Below are 19,089 nucleotides of genomic sequence, written 5' to 3' on the forward strand. Positions count from 1 at the left end.
GAAGATAGAAGAAGGGGTGAAGAAATTGGAATACTCTAGCAATAAAGGGGCGAAGCCGATGAGAGTGAATCCAGTCAACAGTATTATATGAGTTTAAGTGGCAAAGAGAATCTGATTAGAGAAAGAGTCAAGTCTACAGTATCTATTAAGTCTACAAAGAAGAGTCTCTACATGCCACCGATTATAATTTGTAATTACTAAAGTATTTATTCCATCTTTTATTACCCTTTTTTAACCTACTCCCCTTAACAGCAGAAAATGTATGATTATATTAGTACTCTAAGATGAAAATAATTGTCTCTAAAATGTCTAAAGTATATGCACTGTCAAATCAAATGAAATTCAATTGAGCTTTCTTTTTAATTTCAGACTAAACTTTTTAACCAATGAAAAATTAATATACAATTATAATTAGGGTGGCCAAAAAAGGTACGTTTTTGTATTATTATTCATGTAACTGAAACTAGAGAAAATACGTTGATATCTACTACTTTGCTGAAGTCAAACTGCTAATAATAAATGTTTAAAAGTAAGAGAATAGAACCAACAGAAAAACAATAAACCTAAACTGAAAAGTGAGAAACATTTAGTGGAAAGCAAAAGTGAAGTAATTTCGGGAAATTGAGTAAATGTAATTCTTATTTTAACCTACAAAACTTACACCTGGCTTAAATAATACTATCCTTGTTTAGGTGGTGACCAAAACAGGCTAAACAAGTCTATGACGGAAAAAGTCCCCTAACGGCAAAAGTCCCCTAACTAACCAACCAACCCAATCTGAGATATGAGCGGAAAACAAGCCTATCAAGCAGACACCAAGTTGAAGCTATAATTAGTGTACCTTACTGTGGAAGGATAGCTAACACACTAAGAAATGAAGGTACTTATCTTTAAAATAACAAGAAAGATTCAAGAAATGTCCACAATGCCATTTAATAATCTATACTTTAAAGATATAATAATGATATCTTAAAAATACTAATAAGATATCTTTTTAGATCAAGCTTCTCCAGAACCCCAAGATTAACATCTAAGCTACCATCATCAAGGAAATATCTCCGACCCACGCAACGCCCTGTGGGGGAAAATTGAACTGCTATTCTTAAGAAATCTGGGAACAAATCTTTACACAGAGAGAGAGCCATGTAAGTTATTTTTTACTCATTTTCCATAAACATTTAAAAAGTCAAAGAAACCGAAACCAATAATAGACCAAAGCTTTATTTCTAATTAATGTAACCATTTTAATTTTTTCATTCCTTTTAACATTATTTCTCAAATCAGTGCTTTTACAAATTACGGCCATCCTAACATACACTGTAGAAATTCGTTGTACACTGTAAGAAAATATTTCCTAATTTTATCAAATTTTATTACACTTTTAACATTTTCCATTTTAAACTTGATTTTATTCACACTATAAAAATAATATCCCATGTTAAAAGTTTTATTACACTTTAAAATTTTCGTCAATTCAACACTGTAAAAAATAAATTCCCATTAATGAAATTTTTATTACACTTTCAAAATATTTTCATTTAAATTATTTTGTTCACACTGTAAGAATAAATCCCCATTAATGAAATTTTTATTACACTTTCGAATATTTTCACTCAACTTAGTAATTTTACACTGTAAAAATAAATTCCCTTTTTTAAGCAAATATTATTACGCATAAAAATTTTCATTTAATTTATTTTTTTTTTTTACTTACAATTAATTCCTTTTTTTCTTTTGTAGGTAATTTGTTACCATCACATGCGTCACAAACACAAAGCTCTTATATTTACAGAACAAGTAAAGATCAAAATGACTACAAGAAAAGATTAATAGTCTACTACATGGAACCCAAGCAAAAAATAACAGGTTGCTACAAACCATCATGCCTAAAATAATGTATATAGTATGTCTTGATATAGGCTTCATTTGAGAACTGGAGGGCAACAGGTCCAACTATATGGGCATAATTATCTGCTAACCACCAACCATCATGCCTAAAATAATGGATATAGTATGTCTTGATATAGGCTTCATTTGAGAACTGGAGGGCCACAGGTCCAACTATATGGGCATAATTATCATAATCTGCTAACCACCAACCATCATGTCTAAAATAATGGATATAGTATGCATGGATATAGGCTCCATTAGAGAACTGGAGGGCCACAGGTCCAACTATATGGGCATAATTATCATAATCTGCTAACCACCAACCATCATGTCTAAAATAATGGATATAATATTACTTGGATGTTGCACCAGATTTCCATATACTATGATGCTCGCAGCTGGCTAAAACACCTCCCCTCCCCTAGTTCTGAATGAAAGAACTTACCAATAAATTAGGTCCATATTAGGAAGCTAAATTGAAAACGAATTTCTCCCTGTCAATATATCAACGTATATGCAGAATCCATTTTATAAAATAATACAAATTCTTATATAAAAGTTACAGGATTTTTTCTGTCGGTCTGTAGCTAAACGCTGATCCGATATGATTCTCCTTAAAAGTGAAGCTTCTCATGGGACGAGGGAAGGTTTAAAACTATTTTAGGAGAGGGTACTTGATTCCACTCTCTAGGAAAATCGCCCCTGGAAAAAATAGCCATCTCCCCCAAAAATGTCTATTTTCTTTTTCTTTTTAAAACTAGGATACAAAAATTAAAGAGAATAAAACTATAGGCCTATCCATTATATGTAAAATAAATTAAAAATGACTTACAATTTCATATCTTCTTGGAATGTATCTTGTGATTTCTTAACTCTCTTCTCCCCTTTCTCTTCTCTCTCTCCACTTCTCTCCCTTTTCTTGTGCTTCTTATGCTTTTTCTTCTTCTCACCCTAAAAATAATACATGAGAATTATATTTTTATAATCATGTAAGTGACAGTGTTCAATATTTTGCAGCAAAGAAGATAAGTAATCAATACTTAAATTTTTGTTAACTTGCAAAAAATTTTAAATACAGTTTTTTTCAGCATGATGTTAAGATTAAATGTCAAGGGCCAATATCCTATCCCTTTATATTAAGTAGTAAGGTTATTTTGCCTAAAGCTAAAGATCTCAGAAAATGCTGTTCCGTTGTCTTTTTGGGAAGATTAAATCAACATCCTTGTGTGGTTTTAAGCTATTATTTTTAAAGACTAGGGTCGAAGCTACTTGTCCCTTTAAAAGAAAAAAAAGTTAGGCTTTTTAGATTAACTTCTTGTAATTTAAGGAAAATAACTTACTTTTAAGAGCAAAGCACCTCCTTTAACCTTCTTAAAGCTATCCTCCATTTTAAAACTATTTGATCTGGAATAAGGTAAAGTAATAAATCAGGTACTAAGTATCCAGTTATTTTACTAAATACAGCTACACAGTTGTTAGGTTAATAAGTTCAGCAAATTGTTTTTCAGTATGGCTTCGAAAACGATTAATATCCACTAAATTAGAACCGGTTCTTAGCCATAGTGAAAACTCATGTAAAGCATTGTATTAAAGACAATTTTACACTAATATTAAAATTAAAAATCATAAAATTAATACCAGTTTTGCAAGCCCAGGCTTTCGGCCCCTCGGGCTAACATAACTAGTTAAAATCTTTTTTTTTTCATTTCAATATCCACGGAAAGATGTTAATAATATGATGCGATAAATAACTATTCTATACTAGTTACAATTCAGAAGATATGTTTGGTTTTTACATTAAATTTTAACGAAAATCAATTGTGTAAATCTTATAATTAGTTTTAAATACATTTACCTATATTTACTTAATTACTCTAATAGGTGTAACTAATAGAAGAAGATATTTTAGAAACAATACAATTAATCTGAATGTATGATGATTGTAATAATAAACAAATAAATGTTTTGTTGAGTAACAATTAAGATTAATGAACTGGTCCCAAATTGTTGCTGTTATTGAGATTCTTTATCATCTGATCTTAGTCATATTCATCCACTCGACCTAAATAAAAACTCATTAATCCTAAATACTACAAATTTTTAGGAGAGTTTAATTAATAGTGCACTTTTAAAGGGGTATTTGCACGAAATGCATTGTAATGGACAAAAATCGTATTCTTCTGATATTTAGTTTAAATAGCTGGCTTATTTTTACAAAAACAGCATGACGACTAATATTGTGATGTCTAATTGTTTGTTATTTATGTATGTTTGATGGTATACTATCTCATTTAGTCATTTATATCTTTCATTTAATATACTGTTTGTTCGTATCTCAAGTAAAATCGAAGAAAAAAACTAGCCAGCAAGTTTCAGAGAAGCTTTGCTCGTTGTTATGCTATTTCAGCTACCCTTCAGTAAAACACATCTTTAAAAAAAGTTTATATTAATGAGTTCCATTTAAGATTTTAAGTGTTTTAATAGTTATTTCTCGCATTGTATTAAAACAGCTTTCCGCGGATATAGAATTTACAATTGTAAGATTAAAACCAGTTTTTTAGCCCCAAAGTGCCGAAGGCACTGTCTAAAAAAACTGGTTTTAATCTTATGATTGTACATTTTTATATTCGTAGAAAGCTGGATATAATACGATGCTAGACATAGTTTTTTCGTATGGATGAGAACCGGTTCCTATTCTCCGGATTCGAATAAATACGAGAAAAAGAATTTTTCTTAAATGTGCTACATATCAAAGAGGGTATGTGGCATGCGAAATAAAACTATTGTGCCTCCAAGCTTTTCGCCATTAAAAATTGATAACCAAGGGGGGGGGGAAGTTTTGCCACTTTCGCGTAATCCGTGATTATTAGGCTAGGTATTGATGTGAGACTATGGGTTATTTGGTATAAAAGTTTACTTTTGGGTAGTACTTCACGTATATTTAATCATTTTTTGGATCGGTCTCCAGGTTCAGGTGCTGCAGGCTGGAAGGTGGTTTCTGGACAGGTAAAAAAAATTTAAAATTTTTGTTTGAAGAGTTAGAGATCAAATTATTAAACAAAATATGCATCTTTATGGATATTATTGACATATAAGAAGTAAAAATTAAAATCGGCCTCCAGGTTCAGGTGCTGCAGGCCTCCAGGTCAACTCTGGCCAGGTAAAAATCAAATTTTTTATTTGAAGAGTTAGAGGTCAACTTATAAAACAGAATATGCATCTTTTTTTATATTATTGACATTTTTGAAGAAAAAATTAAAATCGGCCTCCAGGTTCAGGTGCTGCAGGCCTCCAGGTCCACCGTGTTCCAGAAAAGCCCAAAAATGACAAAAAATCATAGAGAGTGTATATTTTAAAATTTTGATGAAATTTTATTTAAATAGCAATAAGTATCCATATATCTTTCAATATAATGACGAAATTTTAAATATCTCCATCCTGGCTGGCACAGGATGCCAACAAACCTGGCAGGGTCATACAGGTAAAGAGCAAAAATATTTTGTTTGTCTTAAACTAAGCATTTTAAGTTACGAAATACTAAAATATCCTATACCAGTATATACCAATATCAAATTTAAGTGTTTAAGTCAATTTCAGGGTCCAGGTATGATCCTGCAGGTCCTGATTCCTCAGAAATCTTTAAACAGCTCCTTAGACCGCAATTTTTTACCTATAGACTTCAAATTTTAAACATAAGCTTTTCTAACAAGTATGTATGACCTACTGAAATCATATGAAAATCTGCCGCCGTTTTCCCGCCGACCGCCGCCGCCGAAATTTATATTTTGAGATTTCTAATCTAAAGTTGACATAGAGATGAGCCTATTTCTTATTTATTTTCTGTGTGTATATGTAGGGAGGGAGGGGACAATGGGCTGTTTATTATAATAGTCCCCAAATTCACCAAATAGCGTTTTCTTATTTGTAGGCATAACAATTTGTGAGACTTTTATTGAATTTTGATTGGTTGGTTTATTAGTTGAGTGTCCATACATTTCAATCACTAATTGTAATTTATAGAAGGGGCAATTTTGTGTATTAGCATTGGGAATGTACATTAATTTCTCGGCCGTTGTCTAATCCCTATAAATCTCTCATATGTAAGACTTGCATTTTATTTTCAATTTACTTGAAAGGAAGCACTTTCTATCTTTAAAAATTATACTTGTCTTTTTTTTAAAAGTATGAAAGCACCTTTGGAAAAAGGTTGCTTAATAAAAGGGTGAAAGGAGTAAATAATGCTAAAGAATTAAATAAGAATGTATATTTGAACTAGGAAACGACATAACAATCTTTAAACTTTTAGCTTTAATGGGTTCAGATGTGGATATAAGTGGGGCATTCCCCCCCCCCCCCCCTCCAATAAAAAAGGTAAAATGGTTCAGATAAGAGCCTAGACATTTAGGGATAATCTTTATATAAAACTTTTCTTTACTTTTAGTTTAAATGAATATGTATTTAAAATAAGTAGAAAATAAATTACTTTTATATCTTAAAAAATTGTTATTTTTTGATAGACCCAGTATCTTCAGGGCTTAAAAAAACAAACTTCGCATAGCTTCGCATACACAGGGTAAAGTTCTCTGATATGATACATACATCTAATATCACCATGTAAGAGGATTTGCTTGCGCTCTTTTGCGCTTAAGAGATCTGGAACCAAACGTAAAATTTTCATTAGAAGAAAATTGTCTATTTTACAGAAATCGGGTATGCTTAGAAAACCATCTACAATTACAACAAAAAATGGAGATTTGACTTCTTTTAAAGGCTAAACGTATAAATTATTACATACTGATTCCAAAAATATATAATACTTAAAAATAGCTTTAAAAATAAAGGGTCCACACTGATTTGAAATGTAGTTTAGTTGACCTTAAAAATAGTTGTTAACAATGATGAAAAGGAACTTAATTCCATACCTCTGGTATAATTACACATAAAATTTATATTTTTCATAGTAAAGAGCTAATTCTTTCGGCTTTATTTCCAAAAACTTGTGTATATTACTAAACAATTGTTTAAAAGTGTATTTTCTAAAATGTAAAAAACGATTTTTTGTCAATCGCTGGAACATAGTGAGGTCCACTCTGGACAGGTATAAAAACAAGTTTTTTATTTGAAGAGTTAGAGGTCAACTTATAAAACAGAATATGCATATTTTTTAATAATAATGACATATTTGAAGAAAAAATTAAAATCGGCCTCCAGGTTCAGGTGCTGCAGGCCTCCAGGTCCACTCTGGACAGGTAAAAAAACAAGTTTTTTATTTGAAGAGTTAGAGGTCAACTTATAAAACAGAATATGCATATTTTTTGATATTATTGACATATTTGAAGAAAACATTAAAATCAGCCTCCAGGTTCAGGTGCTGCTGGTCTCCAGGTCCACTCTGGACAGGTAAAAAAAATATTTTTTTTTATTTAAAGAGTTAGAGGTCAACTTATAAAACAGAATATGCATATTAACATTTTTGAAGAAAAAATTAAAATCAGCCCCCAGGTTCAGGTGCTGCAGGCCTCCAGGTCCACTCTGGACATGTAAAAAATCAATTTTTTTATTTGAAGAGTTAGAGGACAACTTACAAAACAGAATATGCATCTTTTTTGATTTTTTTGACATATTTGAAGAAAAAATTAAAATCGGTCTCCAGGTTCAGGTGCTGCAGACCTTTAGGTCCACTCTGGACATGTAAAAAATAAAATTTTTTATTTAAAGAGTTAGAGGACAACTTAAAAAACAGAATATGCATCTTTTTTGATGTTATTGACATATTTGAAGAAAAAATTAAAATCGGCCTAAAGGTTCAGGTGCTGTAGGCCTCTAGATCCACTTTGGAAAGGTAAAAAATAAAAAATAAGAATTATTTGAAGAGTTAGAGGTCAACTTATGAAACAGAATATGCTTCTTTTTTTATATTATTGACATATTTGAAGAAAAAATGTTCTCCATGTTCAGATCCTGCAGGCCTCCAGGTCCACTCTGGACAGGTATAAATTAAGTCTTCCAGTTTAGGTGCTGCAGGCTTTCATTTTCAGGTATTTTTGCTTTTTTTCCTGTTTTAAAACATGGTAGGTAGGTATCATACATTTTTACTATTTTATATGGACAGTGACACTTTTACCTGGATCCTGGTGAACGCTGGTTGTTGCCGGCCAGGTGAATATCTCAAATGGTTATTTTGGAAATTAGGAGAAAGATTTCGAAATAGAATAAGTTTAAAACTTAAAATATAATAATATAGTGAAATTAAAGGACCTGGAGCCTGTCTGGACACACATTTTGAAGCCTTAAATGATTAATTTTACTATATTATCTTATTTTAACCATTTTTTAGATACATACCTTTCCTCTAAAATCAAAAATTACCTGGCCAATGGCCAACAGCGGTCACTGGGATCCATCAAAAAGTTTCAATGAATATGATAACTACCAGGTTTAAATAAATAAAGAATAGAAAAAAAGTAGGGGGGAAATCAAATAAATAGGAAATATACCTGAAAATACTCTCTAAAGTTCACCTGGAAGCCTGCAGCACCTGAACCTGGACGCCAATTTTATTTTTTTTCTTCAAATATACATAGAACATCTAAAAAGATGCTAATGTTGTTTTAAAAACTGACCTCTAACTCTTCAAATAAAAAAATTTATTGTTTTACCTGCCCAGAGTGCACCTGGAGGCCTGCAGCTCGTGAACATGGAGGCCAATTTTAATTTTTTCTTCTTATATGTCAATAATAACAAAAAAATGCATATTCTGTTTTATAAGTTGACCTCTACCTCTTCAAATAAATTTTTTTATTTTTTTACCCGTCCTGAGTTGACCTGGAGGCCTGCAGCACTTTAACCTGGAGGCCGATTTTAATTTTTTCTTCAAAAATGTCCATAATATAAAAAAATATGCATATTCTGTTTTATAAGTTGACCTCTAACTCTTCAAATGAAAATTTGATTTTTTACCTGTCCAGAGTGGACCTGGAGGCCTGCAGCACCTGAACCTGGAGGTCGATTTTAATTTTTATTTCTTATATGTCAATAATATCAAAAAAGATGCATATTCTGTTTTATAAGTTGACCTCTAACTCTTCAAATAAAAAACTTGTTTTTTTACCTGTACAGAGTGGACCTGGAGGCCTGCAGCACCTAAACATGGAGGCCGATTTTAATTTTTTCTTTAAATATGTCAATAATATAAAAAAATATGCATATTCTGTTTAAAAAGTTGACCTCTAACTCTTCAAATAAAAAACTTGTTTTTTTATCTGTCCAGAGTGGACCTGGAGGCCTGCAGCACTTGAACCTGGAGGCCGATTTTAATTTTTTCTTCTGATATTTCAATAATATCCATAAAGATGCATATTCTGTTTAATAAGTTGACCTCTAACTCTTCAAATAAAAAAACTTGTTTTTTTACCTGTCCAGAGTGGACCTGAAGGCCTGCAGCACCTGAACCTGGAGGCCGATTTTAATTTTTTCTTCAAATATGTCAATAATATAAAAAAATATGCATATTCTGTTTTATAAGTTGACCTCTAACTCTTCAAATAAAAAACTTGCTTTTTTACCTGTCCAGAGTGGACCTGGAGGCCTGCAGCACCTGAACCAGGATGTCGATTTTAATTTTTTCTTCTTATATGTCAATAATATCAAAAAAGATGCATATTCTGTTTTATAAGTTGACCTCTAACTCTTCAAATAAAAAACTTGTTTTTTTACCTGTACAGAGTGGACCTGGAGGCCTGCAGCACCTAAACCTGGAGGCCGATTTTAATTTTTTCTTTAAATATGTCAATAATATAAAAAAATATGCATATTCTGTTTAATAAGTTGACCTCTAACTCTTCAAATAAAAAACTTGTTTTTTTACCTGTCCAGAGTGGACCTGGAGGCCTGCAGCACTTGAACCTGGAGGCCGATTTTAATTTTTTCTTCTGGTATTTCAATAATATCCATAAAGATGCATATTCTGTTTAATAAGTTGACCTCTAACTCTTCAAATAAAAAAACTTGTTTTTTTACCTGTCCAGAGTGGACCTGGAGGCCTGCAGCACCTGAACCTGGAGGCCGATTTTAATTTTTTCTTCAAATATGTCAATGATATAAAAAAATATGCATATTCTGTTTTATAAGTTGACCTCTAACTCTTCAAATAAAAAACTTGTTTTTTTACCTGTCCAGAGTGGACCTGGAGGCCTGCAGCACTTGAACCTGAAGGCCGATTTTAATTTTTTCTTCTGGTATTTCAATAATATCCATAAAGATGCATATTTTGTTTAATAATTTGATCTCTTACTCTTCAAACAAAAATTTTAATTTTTTTTTACCTGTCCAGAAACCACCTTCCAGCCTGCAGCACCTGAACCTGGAGATCGATCCAAAAAATGATTAAATATACGTGAAGTACTACCCAAAAGTAAACTTTTATCCCAAATAACCTATAGTCTCACATCAATACCTAGCCTAATAATCACGGATTACGCGAAAGTGGCAAAACTTCCCCCCCCCTTAATTAAAATACTAAACAAACCTGTAAAAGCACATATATCTTCATAATCTTTCTTGATAACATTTTGTGACGTCAACAAGCGGACATAGGCTCGGCACCTGTAAATTATTATATTTTCATAAAATTAAAACTTTTAACAAGTATGAAAACATTATAAATAATAGGCTTTAATAATATAATATAAATAAACATGTCACTCACTTCGATTTATCCTTTTCTACCAATTCTGCTAATTCACCACGGAAATCTCCTTCAACAATCTAAATTAGGAAAAAATGTATCATAAATAGCACAACTTTTTGTAATTCTATGAATAATACAATCTTATTTATAGGTTCTCCTGTTCTCTAAAGCTTAGTATTTCGCCTACTACTAGACCGATTGAATTGAAGATCTTTTTTTCCATTAAACAGAATAGAGGATCAGGGATCCAAAGGGATAAGACAATGGCCGATAAATTGATGTACACTCCTAATAATGATACACAAAAATTATCCCTTGTGTAGATTACAGTTAGTGGTTGAAACGTCTAGACACTCAACTTAAAGAACCAAACAAACAAAATTTAATAAAAGTCGTAAAAGATGTTAAGCTAACGGAAAAGAAAAAATTGTTATAAAACGTTGGGGACTAGTGTAATAAACAGTGCAATGTCCCATCCCTCCCTGTTAGAGGTTACCTGGACTATGCTGCCAGTTTCACGGGGAATTACAGTTTCTAGCTTGTCTGTTCTCATGTCTAAGTAATAATTAAAACAAGATTAGGTAGTTATTATGAAAACTTGAGCCTGTTCTTACTCTTTTTATTTATAGCCGTGGTCCTTAGTCTTGGCTATAAAATCTTGAAAGTACAATAAAAAGCAGATAAAATAGACAAAACAGCACTGAAATTTGGCATGGCAGTTAATTTAAAAAGGTACAATGTAGAACTGTAAAGAAATGCAGCGGAACCGCCGTTTTCGCCGAAATTCTTTTTTTTGTCTTTTGTTGTCAAATTAGTGTCAAGTGAAAATACAAGGGAAACGGCGTTTTTTCCGTCCTTTCATTTCTAATGTTTTATCAAAAACCCAATTGACACAAAAAGTATAAACTTTGACATACCTTGTAACATTTTTCCTTCTTCAGTCTTACAATCACAGCTGAAAAAGATATACATATATTGAAGAAGGAAAGTATATTTAAATAATGGATAAAGGATATACGTGGATATAAAAACAGTGGAATTTTTTTTGTCAATTTAGCTTGCTTATATGGACCTCACTAATTATTCATTTCGTTCATCCAGTAGAAGTGAAGGAGATGGGGTAAAGTAGTGGATGGGGGGTAACGTTATTTCTGCCAGCTACGAGTGTCACTTTATCTGGCTTAACACTAAATCTAGTGCAACATCCAAGTAATAAATAACTATCATTATTTTAATGATGATCGGGAAATCTCTGATATTTTTTCATTTTTTACTACAAAAGTTTTTTTAAAATAAAATAAGTATTTCTTTTCACCATTGAAAATTTTTAAAGAACCAAAAACATGATTAAAATGTTGTTTAGACGTACGTTAAAGTTCACAAAATTATTTGCCCGACCATAAAATGTTATTGAAAAGGAATGCGATATATTTACCTGTCATTAGTAACAACATCAATAACAATAACTTTCTCATTGTAATATCTGCCATCTTTGTACCTAGACAGACAAAATATACAGAAAATTAAAACGTAAAAGGCAGGGCACAGCGGCCGCGCATGAGCCTCTAATTTAAACCCGCTTGTTTACAAAAAAAAATTCCGAAAAGATGAATGGTCTGTCTAGGAAATATTGTAGACGTGCAGCCGAATTTATAATATGGCCAATTTCCTAAGGATTAAACGCGGCTGCTGAGCCCTAGAAAAAAGGATAATTATCCAAATAAGTAGCGCAGCAATACAAAAATAATTAAAATATTTGACAACAAGAAAATTTAAGTAGATATTTTACATAATGTTACTAATTTAATATTTATAGAAGGGACCGCTTTCAATAACTAAATAGCTTAATTAATAATCACTTAACTCAAAAAGATTTATATTTTAAATTTTTTTTTAAATCCGTTAACTAAAATGGAAGTTTAAGTATTTTAACTAAATATTCCTTAATGTCTGTCGGACCTACCTTTTATCAATGCATCTGACTTTAAGATCCGGTCTAACCCAAGTTCTTTTGGAGCTTTTAGATTTCTTGACCTCTGGACTTCTGGATCTCGACCTTTGCTGCGAGCTCTTAGATGAGGATTTTTCTGATTTTCTTTTCCTAAAAAGAGTATCTGTTTTTTTTTAATGTTCTTTATTTAACTTTTTATGAATGATGTAACATTTTTTACTACAGTGGGAATTATTTTCAAAAGAAACCAGGTCTCTTCAAGTTTGTCAAATCCCAAATTTATAGTTTCTTTTTCATACACTGAAAATAGAGGTAATTTAATTGTGGAAAGGGGGGGGGGGGGAGGAGGGGGAAATTGACCACAAACTTCAAATACTTGTTTTATAAGAAAGGAATTTTTTTTGGGAGGGGGGGTTGTTTTTTTAAGGGGCGATTCTCTTAGGAAGGTAGTCACTGAAAAGGAGAACCATATCAGTTAAGGGGTTAGCGAGATCATTCGCTTTATATATCATTAAGTGAGTTTATAAAACGATTAGAAAATAAATAAACAAACCTTGAACCTTGTCCATCATCAACCATAACATCTGGAGACAGGGACCTTTCTTTTCCATTTGTATCATCATGCTCTTTCTTGTATTTGGTATACTTATCCTTGTTTACTATTTTACCCCAGTCCTGGTAGTTGCATTGTGTATCATTATAAACAAAATATTAATTATCATGGATAGGTAGCGATATTTAAAAGTAGAAAAGCATAAAAAATCATGGATGACAGACAGAGTGAGTGAAAGAGCAATTGTTTAATGTTTAAATGGACAAGATAAGAAATAACATATAACTTCAAGCAGATAAAAGCTGTAGCGCTGCATCTATTTGGTATATCATTTCAAAAAGACGGAAGGGTATATTTTAAGGAGTAGCTGCGCTATATAAATTAATTCCAGAAAAAAATATTATAATGAAACACTTTCCTTAAATTCTTTTTTGGTGACAAGTTTTATGCTGTTTTCGCTGATGCTTACTTTTTCTCCTCCCAAAGCCATCTTCAATATTACCCTGATGAAAAAAATCATTATACCCATCAAGAATAAAAAATAAGATTATAGTTCACTAGTTTAGCTTTGAAACCACACTTAAAAACCAATAAAGTGGCATCCGCTCGTTGACGGGAAGGTGATAGGTTCGAATCTCAGCTTGACTTCGCGTCACAACTATAGATGTTAAAAATGGTCCCTATGGCAACTATGTCAGACGCGTGACATTAATAGTAGAGTAAGGAAAATGCTTTGGCCCATAAACAGGCACAACTAATTACCATTCACAGTTAGGACTTCCAGAAAACGGTCGTTCAATCATAGGGTTAATTGTCTGTTGGATAACCCAATATCCATCGAGCGAATGGACGCTTTACACTGCAATTTCAACACACAGGTTATGTTTCAAGGTGCGTGAAGAGGTCTAGAACACCGAAGCGACACCAAGCCCCCTAAAGGTAATCAACTTGCGCTGCTAAAAAAATGACAGTGTACCTGGCAGTTTCTTCATCTAGACCCTCTACCTCTCCATATTGTCCTGTTTGTTTACCATGAGTTATCTGTACAAAAGCTCCTCTTTTCAACTCCAACTTCTCCTCACCCTCTTTTACTTCTGCCTGAATATTTGTGATAGCTTTCAGGGAACTAATAGGATACAAGACAAGAGCCGATAAATTAATATACATCCCTTATGAAAATACACTAAATTATCCCTTCTGTAGATTACAATTTGTGAAAGTCAATCTTTCTAGCCACTAGATTACTAGCCACATAGGCAGAGTTTCGGATCCGCATTGATTGCATGCGGATCCGGATCCTCAAAATTTGGTCAGTGCGGATCCGGATCCTTGACAATAAAAATAAAATCACCAAATTTTTCAAAAAAAATTTATTCTTTAATTCGAAGTCAAAAATACTTTTAATTTTCAAGTCTGAACCTAAACCTTAAAGATTGGCTCTCATCAAGAGAATGTCTGAGATTTTATATAAATTTAGGTAGATTTTTCCATTTTTCCCGCATTTTTTTAGTCCAAGTATCCGGATCCGCATTTTTTTGCGGATCCGGATCCTTGGACTCAAAAATATGCGGATCCGGATCCGAAACTCTGCACATAGGTTTTGGTCTGTTACTATTAAATCCTCACAAATTAGTGGCTAGAAACTCAACCTATTGAACCAACCAATCAAAATTCAATTAAAGCCCCCAAAGTTGTAGGTTGGTTCCAATATAGTGGTGCTGTATTTAAACCGATAATTTCAAACTAAAAAGGGGTAATTTTGTATATCATATCAACATAGGGGATGTACATAAATTATAAATCTGTAAACGGATCCTTCACAGAAAAATAAACTGGAAATAAACTAAGGGAAAAAATTAAACTTACCCCCTCGCCAATACCATACTAACAAGTTGTTAAATATATTACCTTTTTGTCTTTTGGTTTAGCAGCTCCAAGTCCTAATCCTTTAGGGCGGACCACAGGATCAATAGTTTTAATAACCTGGTTGCATAGACTAATAAGAATCTAGCAATTAATGAATATATATAATAACCTAGACAACTACCATGGACATGAAGTTATTTAACCCCTGCCCCCTCTATTCTTTTACTTGAATAATCAAATAAAATATATATTATCAATCTTGATTATCTATTTTGGATCGATTATTGAATTTTTAATTTAATTATACGCTAGGATCTAGCATCTAGTATCTTTTTAAGGGTAGGGAAGCAGAAAAATAGACTGAAACCATCCTTCAGCTACAAGCAAAAAAAAACAATGCTACATTATATAATAGGATTTAAAAGTATAAAAGAATATTGGTTTCTTATATTTCTTATTATTTTATGCCTGTTTTTTAAATCCTCCAATTCCTTCATCAGCCTTCCAGCCCATACCTCGCAACATAGCCATGCCAAACTATAAATTAACAAGATTTTTACATTACAAAAAATTAAAACAATTTAGATAACTAGCGGATACTATCCTAGAGGCCAAACAGTGGAACGTATAGATTACGCTCGCTAAAAATTTTGACCGACAAAAGGAGGCCTATGAATAATCTTCTAGAATAATCATTATTCAATATTGCACAGTTATCTCGCAGTGCACATAGATGCGCGAAAAAGACTTTCCTTGTGCAATGTGCATCAATATATCTTTTCCAGATTTTTGTTATAGGTCCAGTTATTCTGCGAATCTGCATAATACTAGGGTTGGGCCGGATACTTTTTTGGCCGGATACCGGATACCGGATATCCGGCTGATTTCAAACGCCGGATATCCGGTAACCGGCCAAATTACCGGATATCCGGCCGGATAACCGGCCAAATTACCAGATATTAAAGTAGTAAAAAAAAAATTTCTTCAGAAATCTTATATAAATTTACGTAAAGTTAAACTTATTCAGAAAAAATGTTCTTCTAGCTTCAATAATAAGAAAATTATAGCCATTTAAGATTTCAAAAAGCAGAGATTTTTGGTGTAAAGTATAAAAAATTATAGAGCCGGATATCCGGCCGGATAGTTTCAATATCCGGTATCCGGCCGGATATTGGAAATGGCCGGATATCCGGCCACACCGGATATCCGGCCCAACCCTACATAATACTGTGTGCGGATATGACATGTACGTTCATCCGTTTGGGAGCTAGAAGTCTTTAAAGTTCGTAGATTTTTTAAAATAATCGTTACCAGGAACATTTAACCGTGAACTGTAATAGATCCTGTGATTTTGGGTAAAATATTGAAATAATGGACTTATACACTTACCTTTTCCACTGGAATATTTTCATAGTCATCCAAACTTGACTGTTCTGCTCGTAAACTTACGTCAAGATTTTCTTCAGTTTCAAATCCCTAAAAATATTTGAATTTACAAAAAGACCAACAAACGCAATTTCTCTTGGTATAATTAGGTTATGATTGCCCTTGTGTCCTTAGATTTTAAAAACAGTTTAGGTAGGTACATTTTATTTTTTATTTTCAGTTAAAAATTGCTTGAAAATGGCGTTCCATTTATGGACTGAATAGAACGCTCTAATCTTTGATTAACTTTAATCTTACTTAAATTTTATAAAGAAATCGACGTGATTTTCAGCTGTAGTTGGGGGGCAACACAAAGTAAAATTTGCGACCTTTCTATCTGCCCCCCCAAATATTATCTTAGATTTATTTCGCTTGTTGTCAATGCTTTATTACTGGCACTCGACGAAAAGGGTGAGGGAAGATAGTTAGAGGCAATAAAAGGCAATCCCTCCCCGGATCTGTAATGAGGAACAAATCGGTTCAGCGGTTAACGAGACCTTTCGGTACAGACAGACAGACATCATGTTATTTTAATAAAAGGAAGAAAACTGATATAACCTTAGGCACCGCATTGCTGAGAAGTAAAGGAACTTGGTCCACCTCAGGCCCATCATCTCCCCGACTTAATTCCTAAAAAAATATTCAAAATATTTAACAGGGATCTAAAGGGATAAGACAATGGTTAATAAATTGATGTACATCCCCAATGATAATAGATAAAATACCCCTTCTGTAGATAACAATTAATGGTTAGTGTCCCGAAAGTTGTTAAGCCAACGAATAAGAAAACGGTGTTATTAAACTTTGAGGACTAGTATAGTGTAATAAACAGCACCTTGTCCCCTTTCTAAGATTTGCTATACACACATTTTGTTGTCCCCATCCTTCAAAATCCCTTCTGATAAGTGCGATTTAAATCATCATAGAGACAAACTTACAAAATGAATTATAGAGATGTACAGTTGTCATAAAAAGAGATAAAATAAGAAAATATAATAGAAAATCATGAAGTCTTTACATATCATTACATAAATGTCTTTTGTAGCATTACCGACAGACAGACAGTCCAAGAAAATTGATATTGTACGTTCTTTCGTAATGGAACTGACAAAAGGAATTGTAGTGTAGCAATAAAAATTAAATTTCATATGTTGTACCTCCATTTGGCGTTTACTTTCTTCAATAATTTCCAAGGCAGCTTGTTGTTCTAGAGTCAACTCTTTTTTCTCCTCCTTTTTCTCATCTTTGGAAGATTTTGTATCTTCAGATTTGGTGGATTTTTTATCTTCAGATTTGGTGGATTTGTTGTCGTCTTCGTTTACTCTCCATTTGTTCTTTGATATCAAGGGAATTACTAATTCTTCTTCCTTTTTCTTTACAATAGTTCCTAAAATTGATTAATAATAGTTATTTATCGCATCGTATTTTAGACAGCTTTCCGTAGATATTAAAATGAAAAATTATAGGATTAAAACTAGCTTTGTTCATCCCGAGTGGCCGAAGGCCCGGCCTTACAAAACTATTACATAAATTATTTTTTCATAAGATAATTTTCCAAGGTTGCAAAAAAAAGATAGTTGTATGTTGAATAAAAAATAAAAATAAACTTCGCTCCAGTACCTAATAAACAAAATAAAGCACGATTTTATTTTTTTTTATTTTCAAGTGGGTTATCCAACGGCTAGTATTATTTTTTTTCCAGATAGAACTCGCAACCTCTCAATATCCGGTGGATTGGAACCGGTTCTTTGACATTCAGAAAACAAACATGTATAGTATCGTATTACAGACAATTTTCCACGATTATATCCGCAAAAATCTGTCTATAATACGATGCGATAAACAACTTTTTTAACGTTAAAATTCTACAGTTTTGCTCACATAATCGGATAACAACGATACTTCAACTAGTCTTTTAAGAATGCTGCAAAATTAGTATGAAACAAGTGAATAAATAGTAATAGTTTTACCTGTAATTTTATTGTCACTGACATCTTTGATAAAGTCCAACTCTTTGTTCCCATCTTTAGTTGATTCATCTCTGTTAAAATACGTGTTATTTAAATGAAATGCAGGGAGGGAGGGGACATTAGGCTCTTTTATAGACTACTCCCAAAAGCTTTACAATTCTATTTTCTTATTCGTTGGCTTATTAACTTTAGGGACTTATATTGAATTTTGATTGGTTGGTTTATTTATCAAGTTAAGCATCCAAACGTTTCAACCAAAAGTGGTAATCTACACAAGAGGTAATTATGTGTATCATCATTGAGGATGTACGTCAATTTATTGGCTATTGTCCTATCCCATTTAGATCCCTTATTAAATGAAGACAATTATGTTGATAAGAAGAGCAGCAAAATCTAGACTTGGGGAACAAAAAAACTTATGGAAATATGAAAATTTCGCGTAATCAAAAACAACATTTTTGAGGGAAAAAAAATATTTTTATGCTTTCTTGTTATAGGTTAGGTTAAGTAAAATTTGTTAAGAGTCCACTAGGGATAGAGTTACCCGCCAGCGGAGTAGACATAGTTTTTACTCAAAATTTAAAAAAAATAATTTAGGAGAGGTTGATTGAAAAGTCAGTATTTCTTGAAAAATTTCTACTTATTTCAAATCAGCTGACAATAGAATAACACATTCCTGATTTTTGAGTCTGTAAGCTGTTTCTTTTCTATTGTTTTGGCAAATTTTAATGAAAATCCAGACATT

General features: G+C 32.3%; 2 protein-coding genes and 1 long non-coding RNA gene across 4 annotated transcripts in view; 1 reads left to right on the forward strand and 2 right to left on the reverse strand.

Moving 5' to 3' along the window:
- FRG1 (FSHD region gene 1) overlaps positions 1-3,353 on the reverse strand; it is a 15,773-nt gene extending 12,420 nt beyond the window's left edge. The window contains exons 1-2 of the mRNA XM_080170600.1: positions 3,231-3,353; positions 2,723-2,841 (exon numbers count right to left, since the gene is read on the reverse strand). Coding sequence (XP_080026726.1) covers positions 2,723-2,841; positions 3,231-3,278 — 167 coding nt within the window. The 5' untranslated portion in view covers positions 3,279-3,353. The remainder of the gene's footprint in view (positions 1-2,722; positions 2,842-3,230) is intronic.
- Positions 96-1,794, forward strand: LOC145327082 (uncharacterized). Of its 2 annotated transcripts, XR_013882055.1 has the most exons (4): positions 96-429; positions 693-880; positions 999-1,145; positions 1,741-1,794. It is a non-coding gene; the product is annotated as an uncharacterized LOC145327082 (long non-coding RNA). The 2 variants fall into 2 exon arrangements; XR_013882054.1 differs by lacking the exon at positions 96-429 and having other exon boundaries at positions 441-880.
- On the reverse strand, positions 3,289-19,088 carry LOC145326641 (G-patch domain and KOW motifs-containing protein-like). The gene is made up of 18 exons (XM_080170010.1): positions 19,015-19,088; positions 18,345-18,415; positions 17,532-17,761; positions 16,933-17,004; positions 16,339-16,425; positions 15,418-15,486; positions 14,992-15,066; positions 14,060-14,181; positions 13,500-13,586; positions 13,084-13,203; positions 12,543-12,680; positions 12,015-12,077; positions 11,497-11,534; positions 11,076-11,134; positions 10,598-10,656; positions 10,418-10,494; positions 3,660-3,952; positions 3,289-3,403 (listed from the first exon to the last, which is right to left on the reverse strand). The coding sequence occupies exons 1-17, from the start codon at positions 19,086-19,088 to the stop codon at positions 3,930-3,932; spliced, it is 1,464 nt and encodes a 487-aa protein (XP_080026136.1). The 3' UTR covers positions 3,289-3,403; positions 3,660-3,929.
- Position 19,089: the final 1 nt, after the last annotated feature.

This window comes from Acartia tonsa, chromosome 8 (genome assembly GCF_053477335.1).
Source record: "Acartia tonsa isolate MP-2025a chromosome 8, ASM5347733v1, whole genome shotgun sequence".
Lineage (NCBI taxonomy): Eukaryota > Metazoa > Arthropoda > Copepoda > Calanoida > Acartiidae > Acartia > Acartia tonsa.